We start from the raw sequence: 15,283 nt of genomic DNA on the forward strand, positions 1-15,283 counted from the left end.
GCCAGGGCGGCCCACCCTTTCCTTCCCAGGGGTCTGTTGGAGAGCCACTGAGCTTTGGATCTGCCCATGTTTGCTGAGTCCACTCCTGGATAAGAGCCCGTCTTAGGGGAGAAGGCACTGGCACCCCGGATGTGGGTGGGACTTCCCCGCCGAGGGAGGAGCAGGCAGAGGAGAAGGTAGGGGCTCAGGGAGTGAGGGCACGGCAGAGAGATGGGGGCCGGGGGGCTGCCACTTTCACCCGGAGCTCTGCGTCTTCCACGGCTTGGACAAGGACACGCACACACACACACACAGCACACAGAAACACGCCAGGTACACACGCACGCACACACTCGTCTGCTGAAGAATCAAGTTCACAAAGAAGACAAATGTAGTATCAACTGTGAAATTATATTTAAAATATAAGTTCTCTGCTTACCTTCCTATATCACTACTTTTCCATATCCCTACTCCTCATTTATCTACAACTGTTTCACATTTCACATTTCAAACTCTAATATTAAGGCTAAGTGAGGCATGCATCTTCTGGTCTGTGCTCTTCATTTTGGCAGAAACCGTTTTCTCTGGAGTGAACCGATTTCTCTCCTTAGAGCTCAGGCCTTCGCTGTTCTCATCCCGGCCCCTCCTGCGGACCCCACGTGGCAGCCGCCCGAGCTGGCCCTGTCTCTCCTTCTCGTTCGTTCCCTTCTGTCCTCCCTCTCTCCCTTTCACAGCAAATCGCCCCCTTCAGGCCCACCTTCAGGTGCTTACCTGTCCACAGCCAGATGGGATGGCTTTTCGTGGAGATTTAAAAACTACCTGAGCCCTCAGCTCTGATCTAAGCCACACAGGGTAAATCTGAAAATCTCCTCCTAAGCAGCAACATCAATCTACTAGTCTCCATTGGCTTCGCCTTCTGTAAGAATCTGAACTGACATGACCACCTTCTGGCAGACTATCAACAGTCTCTCCTGCTTTATGAACACTCCCCCTTCCAAGCACCGGACAGTTGGGGGACACGCCCAGAGACACTCTTGCTGAGCGGCCAGGGCCATCCCCCAACACAGCTCTGCTTCCTCACCTCCCACCCGACACTCGTGCTGCTCCGCAGCTGCTGGTGAGCGCGAGCACGCAGCCTGTCCTCTTCCTCAATCCACCCAGCCACGCTTCGTCCCGCACCAGTGTCCCAGCTTCTCCGAATGTGCTGCGTTTTCCTGCGCCTTCCCGAGCTCCTCATCCTGCCCCACTGCATTCTTTAATCGGTTATTTGTGTAATCCTCGTGCTCCTGTGCCTGTTGACACCTCCGGAGGCTGCTCCTCCAGGCTCCAGACTGATGTAACTCCCACACTGACTGACATCTCTCCTGCTCCTGGTTGCCTTTCTCAAGCGCTACCCCTTTTGTAGCCACTGGGTTTTCTCTCCTTGTGCTCTTGTGAGCTGCTCTTCAGCCTCTAGGTTCCCAGGTGGGCTCTTCCCAGCCCTCCCTGGGAGGCTTCTGGGTGCCTCCCACCCCCAGGCCTAGCCCACCCTCCTGCCTCTGTCTGCTGGTCTGTGGACCTGACTTGAGGACCATGCGTGGTCATCCTTTCTCCTGCTCAGTGTCTTGCAAAGGAATAAACAAATCAATAAAAATCCAGGATTGAAAAATAAAGTTGAAAAAGGTCTCAGTGTGGCCTGGCACTGACTAATGGCTAGTTCTTCAGGAAGGTCTCCCAGAGCGATGCTACTGGAGGGGCAGGTGGCTTTCTGCTGTGCACGGAGCTGGTAAAAGCCTGGGAGGATACTGTCCGCGGGGAGCACTTAATAAACAGGGGTTCACTGGCCTGACTCTTGCTGCCCCGTTCAGTGACAGGACGTGACTGAGCGGTAGCCATTCTTAGATAGCAGTCGTCTCAAGGTCGCACGCTAACCCCCGCATTCTGCTTCTGTAAGCCCACCTCCCGCCAGCAACTGCGCTCCTCCCTGCTCCTGCTTCTGCCTTTGCAGCAAGAATATAAGCCAGCCCCCGCCTGACCTCGGGGCCCAGAATTCAGAATCTGCCGCCTCTGGGTCCGCACGCGTGAATGAAACTCCACTTCGTAAACCCCGAAGCTGTCTGAGTCGCTTTTCTGTAACAGTTCCTGGTGTCATTCCCACTTGTCTAACTTGGTGATGTTAACTGCACACCTGCCTCTAGCCCATGTAACCAACCTGTGTCAAAATAACAGTGCAAAAGGCTGCTATTCCCAACAGACCGAACAATACCAATGGCAAATCCCTGCTGGCTGTTTTGGTTTTCTCGTCTGCATATTTCTCCGGAAGTCATGACCATTTCTTCCCAACACTGCAGGGCTCACGGCAGACCCTTCTACCTGAGGTGGGGGAAACTGGAGGCCCTTGGAAGTCCCAATGCTCCCGGCCTGGCTAGGCTCCCTGGGGACTCTGGGTGGGCGCACTGTGACCAGGGAGTGACGACCAGACATGAGGACTGAGGCTACCTCAGAGCCACGCTGCACTCTGTGACCATGGAGCCCCAATAACATCACTAAAGGACCAGCTAACTTGAATGCGGGCTGAGCATTTCTAGAGAGCCAAGCAGGCTCTGCCAGATTCAAAGGCAACACACAGGAGATGGTTATTTTTTTCTGAGTCACAGAGGTGGAGAGTGCAGTGGGTGTCCAGGTGAGCAGGCTGAGGGCAGGCGGGCCGGTGCCTCCACACGCCAAGCACAGAGGCCAGAATGAGAGTGACACGTGCAGTAGGCGTGGTCAGAGGAGCTGAACGTGTGAATGGGGTTTGAAGGTCAGGATGTCTGAGTGCGTGCATTCATTCATTCATTCATTCATTCCACACACTGAGGAGGTGCCTCCTGTGTGCCCCCGTGGAGGTCTTGGCTCTTGGGGTGCGCCGCCCAGTGAGGACAGCAGAGCAGCAGGGAACAAGCGAGGGGCTCTGGGTCTGTGCAGAGCCACAAAGTGGAGCGGGGACGTCTGAGCTGAGTAGGGAAGGTCAGAGGAGGGAGCCCTTCGTGCAGGAGGAGAGGGGGAGACCACTGTAGATTCTCCAGCCGAGGGTGATGACAAAGTAGGAGGTGTGGGGTAGGGGGAGCAGGGGCAGCGGAGGCAAAAGGCCGCAGCCCAGGCCGGGGGGACGCAGTGAGGACCCGGCCGGATCTGGGCAGGGCGCTGGGTACTCTGGAGGGAGGAGACTCTAAGCAAAGAATATTCCTTAAGTTCACAATAGCACAAAAGGAATACTCACATATGGTGAGAATATTGTAAGTGTCCAAAGAAAGAAAGTGGATAATGACAAACACTAAACCTCACGTAGAAAACACAGTGATGTAAACAGAGCCCCTTTAAGACGGAGCTGGAGTCGCGCCCAGGGGTGGTGCCTGGCACGGCTCAGGCCTCAGATGCCCGAGACTTTAAAACGGGGCAAAACGGCCTCTTCATTGGGCCTTGGCAGCACCGTGCCCCGGAGAGCTGTTTGCAAGGGTGACAGGAAAGCAGGCAGTGTGACGACCGGACTGAACACTACAGGACTGGCAATTTAAAAGTTGACTGGAATTGCATAGCATCCCCACGGCATCTGCGCCAACTGAAATGCCTCCCGTCTGCTATCGTGAGGTCCCCTTCCCGTTCTCACAGATGCCACTGCCTGGGTCTCCTCGTTGGAACAGTATTTGGTTTTCTGCCTGAAGCAATGCTTCCCTATCAGCTATTCTTTGATCACAAATAAATGCCTGTTGCCTTTCACTTTGAAAGGCCTTTTATTTTTAGGTGAATACTTGAAATCCCCTGATGCAGAATTTAGCAATTTGGGATAAACAGGGAAGACTCATTTTTAAATGAAGAATAACACAACTTGAGAACAGATTCAGCAGACTGACGGGAAAGAAAAGGGCCCGCGGTGGTGCCAGACTCTTTGGGAGAAGATGCTGGCAGGCTGCAGTGCTGCTGAAGGCGACAGCAGCGGGGCCCCCAGGGGCCTCCAGCTCAGCCAGCCACCGAGGACCTGCACCCCCCTTCAGAGCCTTTCTCTGGTTTTGTTTCTGAAACTCTGACGACCTCACTGAGCAGGAACACAGCCCAGGCACCACACCTCCCACCCAGCAGGGGAACCGGCAGCTCGCCGCAGCTCATAGCCGTGGTGGGAGTCAACCTCTGGGCCAAGCACTTCCCAAGCCTGTGCTCTCTGTGTCTGGATGCCTGTCTCACACAGAAAGTTCTAATAGCATCATAATAGGATTGTGATCGGTAATCCTAGAAATTAATTTTGCTTGGAAGGCGGAGGTCAGAGAGGAAGAGGGATGTAAACCAGGCCATGAGGAGCAGGGAGGCAGACGGTGGGGGGAGCGGCCCTGGGGGTGGGAGAGACAAAGGGAATACTCCCAGATAGAGTCTGGGCTCCTGCAGCCCGCCCCCACCCGCCCGGCACGCCACGGGAGGCTCTGCTCAGCCCTCCCCAGAACAGTGTGCTGGCTCAGTCATCTCAGTGGATGATCCAGCCCACCAGCCTCGCACCTGGCATGGCACCAGTGCAAAGCCAACACCGGCCAGGCAACCTCACCATCACCATCTCATGCAAGGCTAGGGCTCCTTCCCTCAGGCTGCCAGGTACCTTCCTACGTGTGCCGGCCCATTGCTAATGGGCACTCAGAGAGGGGCCTGCAGTTGGTCTTGAAAGTGTTCTCGGGAGCAGAGGTGGAATGTAAGCCCATCCTGGGGAAGCTGGTTCCTTCACTGGTGGCCATGCAGTGGGGCTGTGCACCAGAGGAGGTGCTTGAAGGGAGGGGGTGTCTCTGCTCTTTTCACAGGAAGCTGGAGGAGCAGCTGATTCTTGGAGGAGTTGTCACTACCACAGGTGTTGGGGGGGGTCTAGAAATGCAGACCCCAAGCTCCACTTCCCACCACACACTTGTGAGCCTCCCTCTAGGTGGAACAGCCAAGGCCTGAGTTCCTCTTTCCTCAGAAGCTTTTGTGATTCAATTTCTTTCCTCTGAACCTTCCTCACACCACAATACAACTCGGACAGGATGTGACCAGAAGTGAATGCGGCAGACAGGGCAGCGCTGCACTACTGCTTTATGCAAAACCACCACCACCGTCCGGCACTGGTCTCCCTTCCCCTTTCAGCTCTCACGTACCCCATCAGCCTGTTTGATGGCCACTGCTCACAAAGGGGCACCTTCGCTGAACCAGCTTCAAAGGCCTCTGGATCTGTCCCCAGGGAGGGCCGGCTAATTTGGAATGTAGTCCCGTCTATGAGTCGGCCACAGCCCCAGTCACCATCCGGGGTCCTTCTCCAAGCTGCCGTTTCACAGCACTTTGCCTGTCCTCTCCGGAGCCATCCCTCCCAACGTGCCTGCGACAGACATCCCGGCGTTCCTTTCTCCGTGAGCCCTGGGGCAGGGAGCAGTGGATGCAGGGGCCCCTTCTGGGCGATCCGGCTGCTTCCTCCGTGGTGCCGCCGCACCTTTCATTCATTACAGGGATTCCCCAAGCACTAATTGTCCAACATGCCTTCAAGGTTTTTTAAAGCAGAGAAGCCTCTGCTAATTTTCCCATGTTGGCCTAAGAGTCCACTGTGAACTACAACAGAAACTGGGGAAATTTAGTAAATGGTGATCAATGACTCTACTACCTTGCTTTTCTGGCTTCTCTGGAGTAATTTTTACCAGCTGCTTTCATGCCAACCGAACCAATAGGATTTCTGACCCAGGATTCCAATCTGCATTACGAGGGACGCAGCTGCACAATAGACACCTGCTCCTCAGAGACGCCTGCCGTGGGTCAGACACGAAGACACGGCTTCTGAGCGGCACTGCCCTGAGGACTCCTTACGTTTCTCTCACACGCCCGGCGTGGCAGCGCTGCACACCCACTCAGCACGCAATGAGCCACTGATCCTGTGAGGGCGACGTGAATGCCTTTCTCACACTTCTCTCCGGGGTGCGGCCCCACAGACTGCAGGGAGGTTCCACTTGTGTCCCTTTGAAAATGAAGGCCAAGTGTTTCCAACAGAATGTCCCTTTTTATAAACCAAGGTTTTGTCTATGGTCAAACAACCCACAGCATTGTTTTCGGGTGAGGAACCCACTTCAGACTGTGAGCAGCACCTGTCAGCACTGCGGAGGGTGACAGGAAACCCAAACAGTTTGCACCATTAGGAATAGCACCCATTCCTCACAGTGTCTTGGTGACTCTGCTTGTATGTGACATCAGTGTGTTAACTTCCTCACCCATATTCACATAGGCCAGGGCACCCACAAATAACCAGAACTCCATTTCTTGGAAGGTTCTGGAAAAACAGCTATGCCAGTGCTACTCCCCTAGGCAGCCCCGGGACTCCTGGTTGTTTTCTATGCGTGCACACTCCCGAGTTCAGTGAGAGTGATTCGCTAACTCAGTTAATTGGGCCCCAAAGTGATAGACAATATCTTTTTATTTTCAAAAAACAAAAAGAGGGACATGTTCTAGTTGCAGGCACATTTGGTGAGTGTGGCCTTACGAAGGCCTCGTCCCTGCTGGACAGGCATCATGGGAGCCTGGCTGCAGCCCCAGCCTCCTGGGACGGCCGGGTGTAGCCGGGCTGTCCTGGGCAGCCCCTCACTTCAGCCAGGTGACAGGCACCTGTTTTGTCTGGAAGAGCTCCAGCTGCACGGAGATCTCAGGCCTGACCCCTACCTGCGGGCTCAGCAGCGGGACCCCGTGAGTTATCCCCACAGCTGATGTCTCGTCCCCCTCACTGCTCAGAGGCTCCGGCACTTTCCCCTCGGCCAGCTGCCGGTGCAGAATCACCGCTGCTCCAGTTCCGGGGGCCTGAGGGGGGCTGTGGAGTGTTTGGGACAGTGACATTACTCACTGTTGTGTCATGTCCCTCTCTTTTCCTGATAAAATCTTTCATAATAGACATTTAAGTATAAAGATGCCTACAAAAGGATCTTTTAGAATTATTCCACAAATTAAACATTTTTCTGCTTTTTACCTATCTCACTGGAAAAGAACCTTTAAGATGTAGCTCACTCTCCTTATTTTAAATACGGGTGTCCCAAGAGCCAGGGACCACAGCAGCAGGCTGGGGCGAGGCCGGCCCCAGTGCTGAGGTCTCCACGCACTTGTCTGCCCTCCTCAGCCTTCCCCCGCCTCCCTGCCCTGGTCATTACGGCTGTTTCTCAGGCTTACTTCTGGATCCTTTCTTCCTGGCCTGACTCTTCAGGGGCAGCTGACCTTGACCATTGTCTGCATGTGTAGTCCTTGAATTCACATTTTTGTTTGGATGGCTTATCTTTAACCACCCCTCACCATTTGTTTTCTTGCAATAAATGCTTCCAGGCTTCCTCACAGCCAGCATAGCCCTACCATCCCCCAAGGTCAGGGGACGGCAGCCATGATATGATCTTCTCTTCTCCCTCGCTCCTCAGATGCAGGTGGTCATGAGTGAGTCCTGAGAGCTGATCTCCCTCAGAACCCTGCACCCAAACTCTGGTCTAGTCTGATTTATTGGCGGGGGGGGGGGGGGTGCCTACTGTGTGCTGGACACTGGGTTGAGTGATCGGACACAAGGATGCCATCCCACTGTCTGTGCCCTCAAGAAGTGCACTGCAGTAGGGCCCAGGCAAAGCCTCCTGCCAGGACCATCGGCAAACTGGCCGATGCAGGCTGGGCTGCCTGTCCTGGGGCCTGCTGCTGCAGTGCTCATGCTCTCTCTGGCCCACACCTAGTCCCGCCCCTGCCAACGCCACCTCTGCCTCTGTACACAGCACAGGGCACCCAGATGCCGTCTCAAACCTGGTTTCTTTCAGTTGTCTCTACTCTGAGCGGGTTTTATCTGCAAGTACCCCTTCCCCATCACTGCCACGTGCAACCCTTGGACACCGGGTTCTGTTTCCTTGTTGAAGAAGGGGTTTGAGGGCTGGAACTGTGTCTTTCTCTGCAGGTCCTGATGTCACAGAGGGAGGGGCTCGCCTGTGCGTGAGCTCTTTCAGTCTCTGCCCCTGATGCCAGTTCTAGTGCTGACCGACTGACTGGGAATTCTGCCCTTGGGAGCCGGCACATGACGGAGGTGCATCTTCAGGGCTTAGAGGGCCTCCTCCAGAGGACGCTCTGGGGGAAACCCTCTGGGAGCCGAGGGACGTGATCAGACCTAGGGGCTGGGGGCTGGTAAATACTGATTACTAGGCTAGGAAGGAGGTCTGGTTGTTTTTATTTAGAAACAGAGTCCATATCCCTCTCTCTCTTTTTTTTTTTCACTAGAGCCACATGTTGCTATGGGAACAGGGATGGCACTGGGAGCCCACAGCCACTCGCCGGCCTGACAGGGCCTGTAAATAAACTGTGCCTCACTGCCAGCTCCGCCGAGTGGTCCTGGAGGGCAGCTCCAGCAGCCGCTTCTGGACCTTCAGATCTGCTGGTGCCTCTGGGTTTGCGGGGAGCCTCCTGCGGCAGGTGCACGGGCAGAGCATCCAATGAGGAGGAGGGGTCTGCCACCCTCCCACTCTCCCAAGCCCTCACGCAACATCTCATTCACGGCTCCCTGGACCCCTGTTGTAGACAAGGAAAGCCCCTCCCCAGCACCTGGCCCACACCCACCCACACCAGCCTCTGCTTTGGCACACTCCCCTGTGCTTTGGTCTCAGACACTGACTGCCACTCGCACCGTCCCTGGAGTTAAGGTCCTCTTCACGCAGGTTGACTTCTCTCGGCAGCGGACCTGTGACCCCCACAATGAAGGGCCCTGCCTCGGTTGCCTCCTAGATGCAGCTTGGGCTGTGGCACAAGCCGGCCACAGGCGCCACTTGCTCACCAAGGTCTGACTCGGTAATGTGGCCACGGCAGAGCTGGGCTTGTTTGCGCCGCCTTGCTATTTATTATGCCTTTTTGGGAGATGGAGCAGCCTGAGTCATGAGAGCCATAGTGGCAGGGTTCAAATCCTGGCTCTGCCACTCACAGTGGGTAGGGAGACTTGTGCCAATCACTTAACATGGCTCAGCTTCAGTTTCCTCATCAATTTTCCCATTTTGCTGAAAGCAAAACATTTATCATGAAAACCATGCACTAAAAAGTGCATGAAATGCCTACTGTATGCATGGCATGTAACCACTGTACAACAGCACGTACACCCCACTTGGGTCAAGAACCAGCAACAGGGCTGGGGCCCCGGTCCCTCCGCATGACTCTTCCTGATTTGAGCCGGCCTGCCTGAGGAAACCACAATTCTGACTTTAATAAGAATCATTCCTTTGTTTTAAAAAAAGCTTTCACCACCTGTATATGTATCTTAAATGTTATAGCTTAGTTTTGCCTATTTTTTGACATTTGTATGAATATAACCCTACTATATGCATTTTTTGTTATGTGTCTGGCTTCTTTCCTTCGCACGGATGGTGGCCCCCTCGGACCACATGATGAACTTTGCTTGTCCTTTCTCTGGAAGCTGCACCATTGGGAGGGGTCCCTGTAGGTCTGGTATGGATAGTGCTGCTGTGAGCACCCTTATTCCTGAATCCTGAACTTGTACAAGAGTTTCATTAGAGATTATATACAAAGCTGTGAAAATGCTTAGTCATGGGGCAGGTTGCACATACTTAACTCTGGCAGAAAACTGTTCTCCAAAGTGACTGTACCCGTTTCTACAGCCACAGCACTGATGAGAACTGCCCACAGCCCCTCGGCTTCATCAGTGCCTGGCACTGAGTTTCCTCATTTTTAAAATGCAGTGAGAGTAGAACCTGCTTCACATGAGGATTACACAGTGCGATAAATATAAAGGGCTTGAAATAGGACCTGGCACATAGTTAGTGCTCAGTAAATATTAGTTATTATACTTTATTATTACCTCCTAAAGTAGGAGATGCTGAGGTATTTAGCATACAGATTTTTCCATTTACAAAAGTTTCTGGTTTAAGAAACTCCTCAGTGTGACTACAGAAACTCTGCCTTGGAATGATGAGAAACTGAATTACTAAATCTTTCCCTTTATCTGGCTGGCTGACGGGGAGAAGCAGAGATGGACAGACCGAATGACCCACCCACTCATGCAGCCAGCAGGTGCTCTGTGCGCCCACGCGCCAGGACCACGCTAGGTGCCAGAGATGTAAAGATAAACACAACACAGCCTCTCTCCTCCGCTACATAAATTCAATAAGTAAATGGAACCCTGAGAGCTGGCTGCAGACTGTCAATATGATCTTCAGCTTCGTTATTGACTCGGCAAAGCCTTTCACATGGCTTTTCGAGGGCAGGAGCCCAGTCTCTCTGTGCTGCCGAGCTAGTTTTCCTACAGTCCTTTTTAACTCTTGGGGTCGTCTACGCCATGAGCTCAATGCCCAATAACAAAAATCACACCAAAACTTGCTCTCAAACCCAGCTTTTCATAAAAGCCACAAAACAAACAAACATAACTCCTATTTCTTTTGATACACTGGCTGATTTTCATAGGGCTACGGACAGGCTTCACGTGGGTCCGCCTGCTCTCTTTAAGGATGCGGAAGTGGCCTTTGTCACTTTGCTGTGGTAATCACTGAAACGAAATGAAGGGTCCGTGAGTGGTGTGGTATCAGAACCAGTGTGGCTCTCTGACAGTCACTGCAGCTGAAACTTCAGATCCAGTGACATTAGTGGTGGTGATGACAAGGGCCAGTTTCTAACCTTTTCCTGACATGAGAAAATGGGCAGAAATGCCTCCTGCGGAGCTCAGAGTCCATCAGCAGCTGAGGCAGGTGGGCCCAGACACCCCGTGAGGAGACTGAGGAAGGGGCCACAACGGATCTTCCTGGCTCAGGCACCGGGGAGAAGCACACGCGTGAAAACAACTGAAGGACAGCAGGGCGAGGGGCTATGGTGGAGGACAAGCTGACGTGTGTCTGCCATCCAGTGCTAAGTGTGGCAGACCGACAGAGGAGCCCTCGAGAGGGGCACACAGGATGTGCAAACAGGCACCCGAGAGTGCAGGGGAGAAACACGAGACGGGTGGAAAGTGTGCCAGGCACGGGGGCGCACCGAGCGGAGAGCGGAGCAGGGCACCGCACACGCGCACGCACACGGGGATGAAGGGGAACTGTTCTGAGTGAGGGCAAGGGACGAGGAGGACACCGGGTACACAGGAGCAGGAGGTCGTGAAGGAATGGCGCCACTTTTAAGAGGCAAGCATCAGGGAATTCACTGACAGAAGTCATAAAGGTAGCGGAAACATTAAACAAATTCGTTGCTGCAGTGCTCACAAAGGAAGATGAGCGACAGATGCCCGCAGCAGACATACACTTCCCAGAGGAGAGGGATGAAATGCCACAGGAAATCAGAGGCATGCCAAGACAGAGGATCAAGAAATCTGAGCCTCCACAGACTGCTCAGGCTGCTGTCACCTGGGAGCCAGCTCCTGCCCCGTCGAGAGAAGTGAGGGAAATTAACGTGCAGCGGAGAGATGCTGAGCCCTGCGTGCAGGAAGGCCGGGCCGGCTAGAGCCACACAGACACATATCTGCAATGGGCAGGAAATCTGTATCTGCCTTAGCTTGGGAGGCCTCTGCTACTCCAATAGCAGCCAGATGTTTGAAAGTCAGGGCAGTTTCCACGGCCACCGTTGCACAGCTGCTGGTTGCCATGACCACTTAGGCACCGTGCAGGCCTTTTGCCAGAACAGCCCAACTCCATCTCTTCTGAATGCTCAACTCCCAGGAGCCTCCACACTGCACGCTCCCCACCGTCCCCTGCTCGCACCCTCCCTCTCTGGATGGGCCAGCACCTGAAGAAGACAGAATTACCCGGAGATGCGGCAGGTTATTCAGCCACATTTCTCTCTGTTGTCACACAGACGAGCTTCACATCTATGCTACACACCAGGACCAGCTATGCTCCTGAGACCAGCCCCAAGTCTTCGGGCTGCTGAACACGCAGTGTCTGCATGGAAACGGGCTCTGCCTCTGAGTAAGGGGAGGCCACTGATGCGGCTTGGCAAACCAGCAGTGGCAACCCTGAGTGGCAACCCTGAGTGGCAAGGCCGAGGAAACCCCGCCTCCCCTCCACATGCCCTCCACAGTGACAAAGACGCTCCAGCTCCAACTTCCTGGTGGCATGGTTCTCGCTCCCATGGGACTCGGGATTAGACACGTCCTGGACCCCAGCCCATCCTGGTCCCCTGACTCTGCCCGGCCTCCTTTCCGGCTGTCTGCGACATCTGGGTGCTCCTCTAGGGCTGCCTCTGCCAACCAAGTTACCCCCTTCCCTTACAACAGCCCTGTCCCTCACCCCTCTTTGCCACACTGGCTGACCACATTCCTGCTATGCCTGAGATAGATGATGTTACTTCCTCCAAATGATGTCCCAGAACCCAGTTATGCTGCAGTAAAGAACATTCTCTGGGATGGTTTGCTGCATGCTTGATGCCCAGTGAAATTTAACTTTTCGTGCCTTTTTTTATTGGTTTTGGAGAGAGAAAGAAATGGGGGTGGGGAGAGAGAGAAACCTCGACTCATCGTCCCACTCATTTATGCGCTCACTGGTTGACTCTTGTATGTGTCCCGGTGGGATCGAGCCTGCAGCCTTGTTTGTGGGGACAGGCTCTAACTGAGCTGCCCAGCCAGGTATTGTGTGGCCTCTTGTGTGCTCTGGGAATGATATGTTTCGTGGATCTTGCCTTATGACCCAGGATCGGCCACTATTTATTTAAGGATTTAAGATGTTTCCCAGTGGGCAACACTATGCTGAACTTACTTTCTTGATCAACAACTGACTCACTAAGGCAGCTGATCAAGTTGCTCATCGGCCAAATGTGACAGATCACAGCGGCCAACCCATTCACACAGGCTGGTCTGAAGTGGCTGGGCCCCTTACACAGACAGTTTTGGGAAACTCATCAGGGAGAGAAGGTCTTGCGCCCCCACTTCAGAGTTGTGCGATGGGGCGTCATTCCCCATCTGGTCACCGAGGTGAGGGGCGGGGACGCCCAGACGCATTGCAGGGCATCTCAGCCTCCTGTGCCTTAAGGGTTTCTTCTGTTGTAACACATAACTGCGCAGTCCCTCTCAGGAATTAAAGAAAAATCTGGTCTTTTTTATGTTTTATATAAGAAACAAGTGACTGCAAATAAAATGATTTCATTTTAGCTAACAAATTTAAGTGGCAAGAAAGACTGGCATTTACTGGCAAAATTTAAAAAAATATGGGGATCCTATATGTATTACAATGTAGATTTAAATTTACTTTTGTTACATCATCAAAAAAGTGCTTTTATGAACTGCTGTTTAGAATTCTTTAATTTAGTGTTTTATAAATTATCATCTGGTTTACTTTTAGAATTTTCAGGTTTGTCTTGAATTAAAGAGATAAGAAAAGAGTTTCAGGCTTCTATTTACAAGTTCTCTGCAAGAAACACATTGTAGGGGTGTAATATTTTTATTCTAAAAACTAAAAAGGCAAAATGAATATAAAATATCACAATATTCTCACTTTTTAAAATGCTTTTGAAGTACCAGAGCAACCTTGATGTGCCCCGGAGATTCTGATTCAACAAACACAACATACAAATCTCAGACCAGCTTTATAACATGCAGAAACCTCTTACTCAAAAAGCAGGAAAAAAGCTTTTTTCCAGTCTCTCTCTTGACCTATCACAGGGTTTGCATTTGCTCTGTACTGTGTTGCTCTCTGGGCACAGGGGACTCTTCAGGCCAGGGCAGACACAGGAGCCGGGGCCGTACCCAGTGACTGTGCGCACTCGGGCTTCCTACCCGAACCTGACCCCCTGCCAACGTGCCAGTGCCCATCACAGTGGAGGGAGGCGGTGACTGGGAGGCACTGGGGGTCCCAGAGTGGGCAGCTGAGAACCCGTCCTGGGAAAGCGAGAGGGGCGGAGGCAGGCCTGAGAGTGAGGCTCCAAAATCTGGGTGGGTGTTTCGCTGTCCCATTGGGCTTCCGTTACAAACAAAAACGGCGACAACAAAACTGCTAAGAATTTCAAGGTGGTGCTGAAGTGCATTCCACCTCCAGCCCAGGGTCCCCCTCTGGGCGAGGAGCCCCATGCAGGTGCCCTGATTGCCTGCCCGGGAGGCTGGTCCATACAGGTGTGAAAGAGACCACATTAAGGTAAAATCGCAGAACTGTTATTACTTTGATGCCTTTCCTTTACCACCGAAGTTTCAGCCTTACTGTTCCTCCCAGTTCCTGTCTTAACCAGTGGCCCTTCAGGGGTGTGCACTGAACACACGTCTGTACAGACAAAAGCAAGGGATGAGCAGACTAAGCTGGCAGCACAGCAATCGGCTAGACACCAGTCTTCTCTCACTTAAGAATGAACTATGAATTGATTATTTTAAACTCAAAACTGAAGCAGATGCTATTCTCACCTGAAGTTGTGCGAGTGAGCCCCGAGGGGCCTCTGTGAGCCCAGCGGGCCTCCACACTGTTGCGGGGACTGCAGCCCAGGTGCGCCTGGCTCCGTCCCAGTTGGCGCTTGCCGCCCCAGTGCAGTCGCCGCTAGCGCCTCCCTCACACTCAGTGTCTGGGCATCTGCAAGCCCTGTAGGCACTGTCTCCTCTTTTCCAGTCCAGAGGAGCCCCATGCCCTTTTTCTGAGCCATTTTCATTCCAGACAAAACAACATGGCAGTGCCAGGCACCCCACCCGACTGCCTCCCTGACCTCGGGCGCCAGAAATGAGTGAAAACAACCCGCCCACTCTTTCCTCATTACACCCAAAGGTGAAGGGACACCTACAAATAGTGTGGTCCGCTGGCATGGCTGCCTGTCCCTGGGGGCCCGGCGTGGGGCCAGGGGAGGAGCAGGCCTGGAGGGAGGGGCTCCATCAGAAACATTTCTGTGCAGCCCGCACGGGACCGAGCAGACAGACAGCAAACCAGCAATTGCGTACCATGACCACCCCTGTGGGGCTGGGGTTCCTTAAACACCACCTCAGAGGGCCAAGGGACCTCTGAAATAACTGTCCTCTGGGAGGATGGAGGACTCTGAGGACAGGGCACTTGACCCCTCAAGGTCCCTGTGGTCTCCAGTTCCACAGAGGCAGGAGGAGTAGGCAAAGCCACAGGAGCTGGCTGTCACTTGCCAGCGAAGAGACGTTCAGAGACGATGATGACATCCCCACCGTGTGAGAGCGGGACTTTCTTCTATACCAAGCTGTCTCCATAACGGGCCATGAGCGGGTGGGACAAACGGTTCCACTTAACTCAGGGTGTAGCATTTACCTGCGCATCACGAAACATCACAGCATCTTCTGAGAAAGGAGACCCTTACCTCATTTGCTGTATTGTGTGTTCCAACGATGCGGATGAAGGAGGCAGGCTGTCTTTCGAAAGTTACTGATTGCCAGGAC

The 15,283-nt window shown here is 53.4% G+C and overlaps 1 protein-coding gene across 4 annotated transcripts in view; it reads right to left on the minus strand.

Moving 5' to 3' along the window:
• BTBD9 (BTB domain containing 9) overlaps positions 1–15,283 on the minus strand; it is a 454,104-nt gene that overhangs the window by 6,554 nt on the left and 432,267 nt on the right. For all 4 annotated transcript variants that reach the window (XM_045843294.1, XM_045843293.1, XM_045843295.1 and 1 more), the window contains exon 10: positions 15,205–15,283. In XM_045843294.1, the coding sequence (XP_045699250.1) occupies positions 15,205–15,283 (79 nt within the window). The remainder of the gene's footprint in view (positions 1–15,204) is intronic.

Source organism: Phyllostomus hastatus, unplaced genomic scaffold (assembly GCF_019186645.2).
Source record: "Phyllostomus hastatus isolate PE091 unplaced genomic scaffold, TTU_PhHast_1.1 phas_contig_40, whole genome shotgun sequence".
NCBI lineage: Eukaryota > Metazoa > Chordata > Mammalia > Chiroptera > Phyllostomidae > Phyllostomus > Phyllostomus hastatus.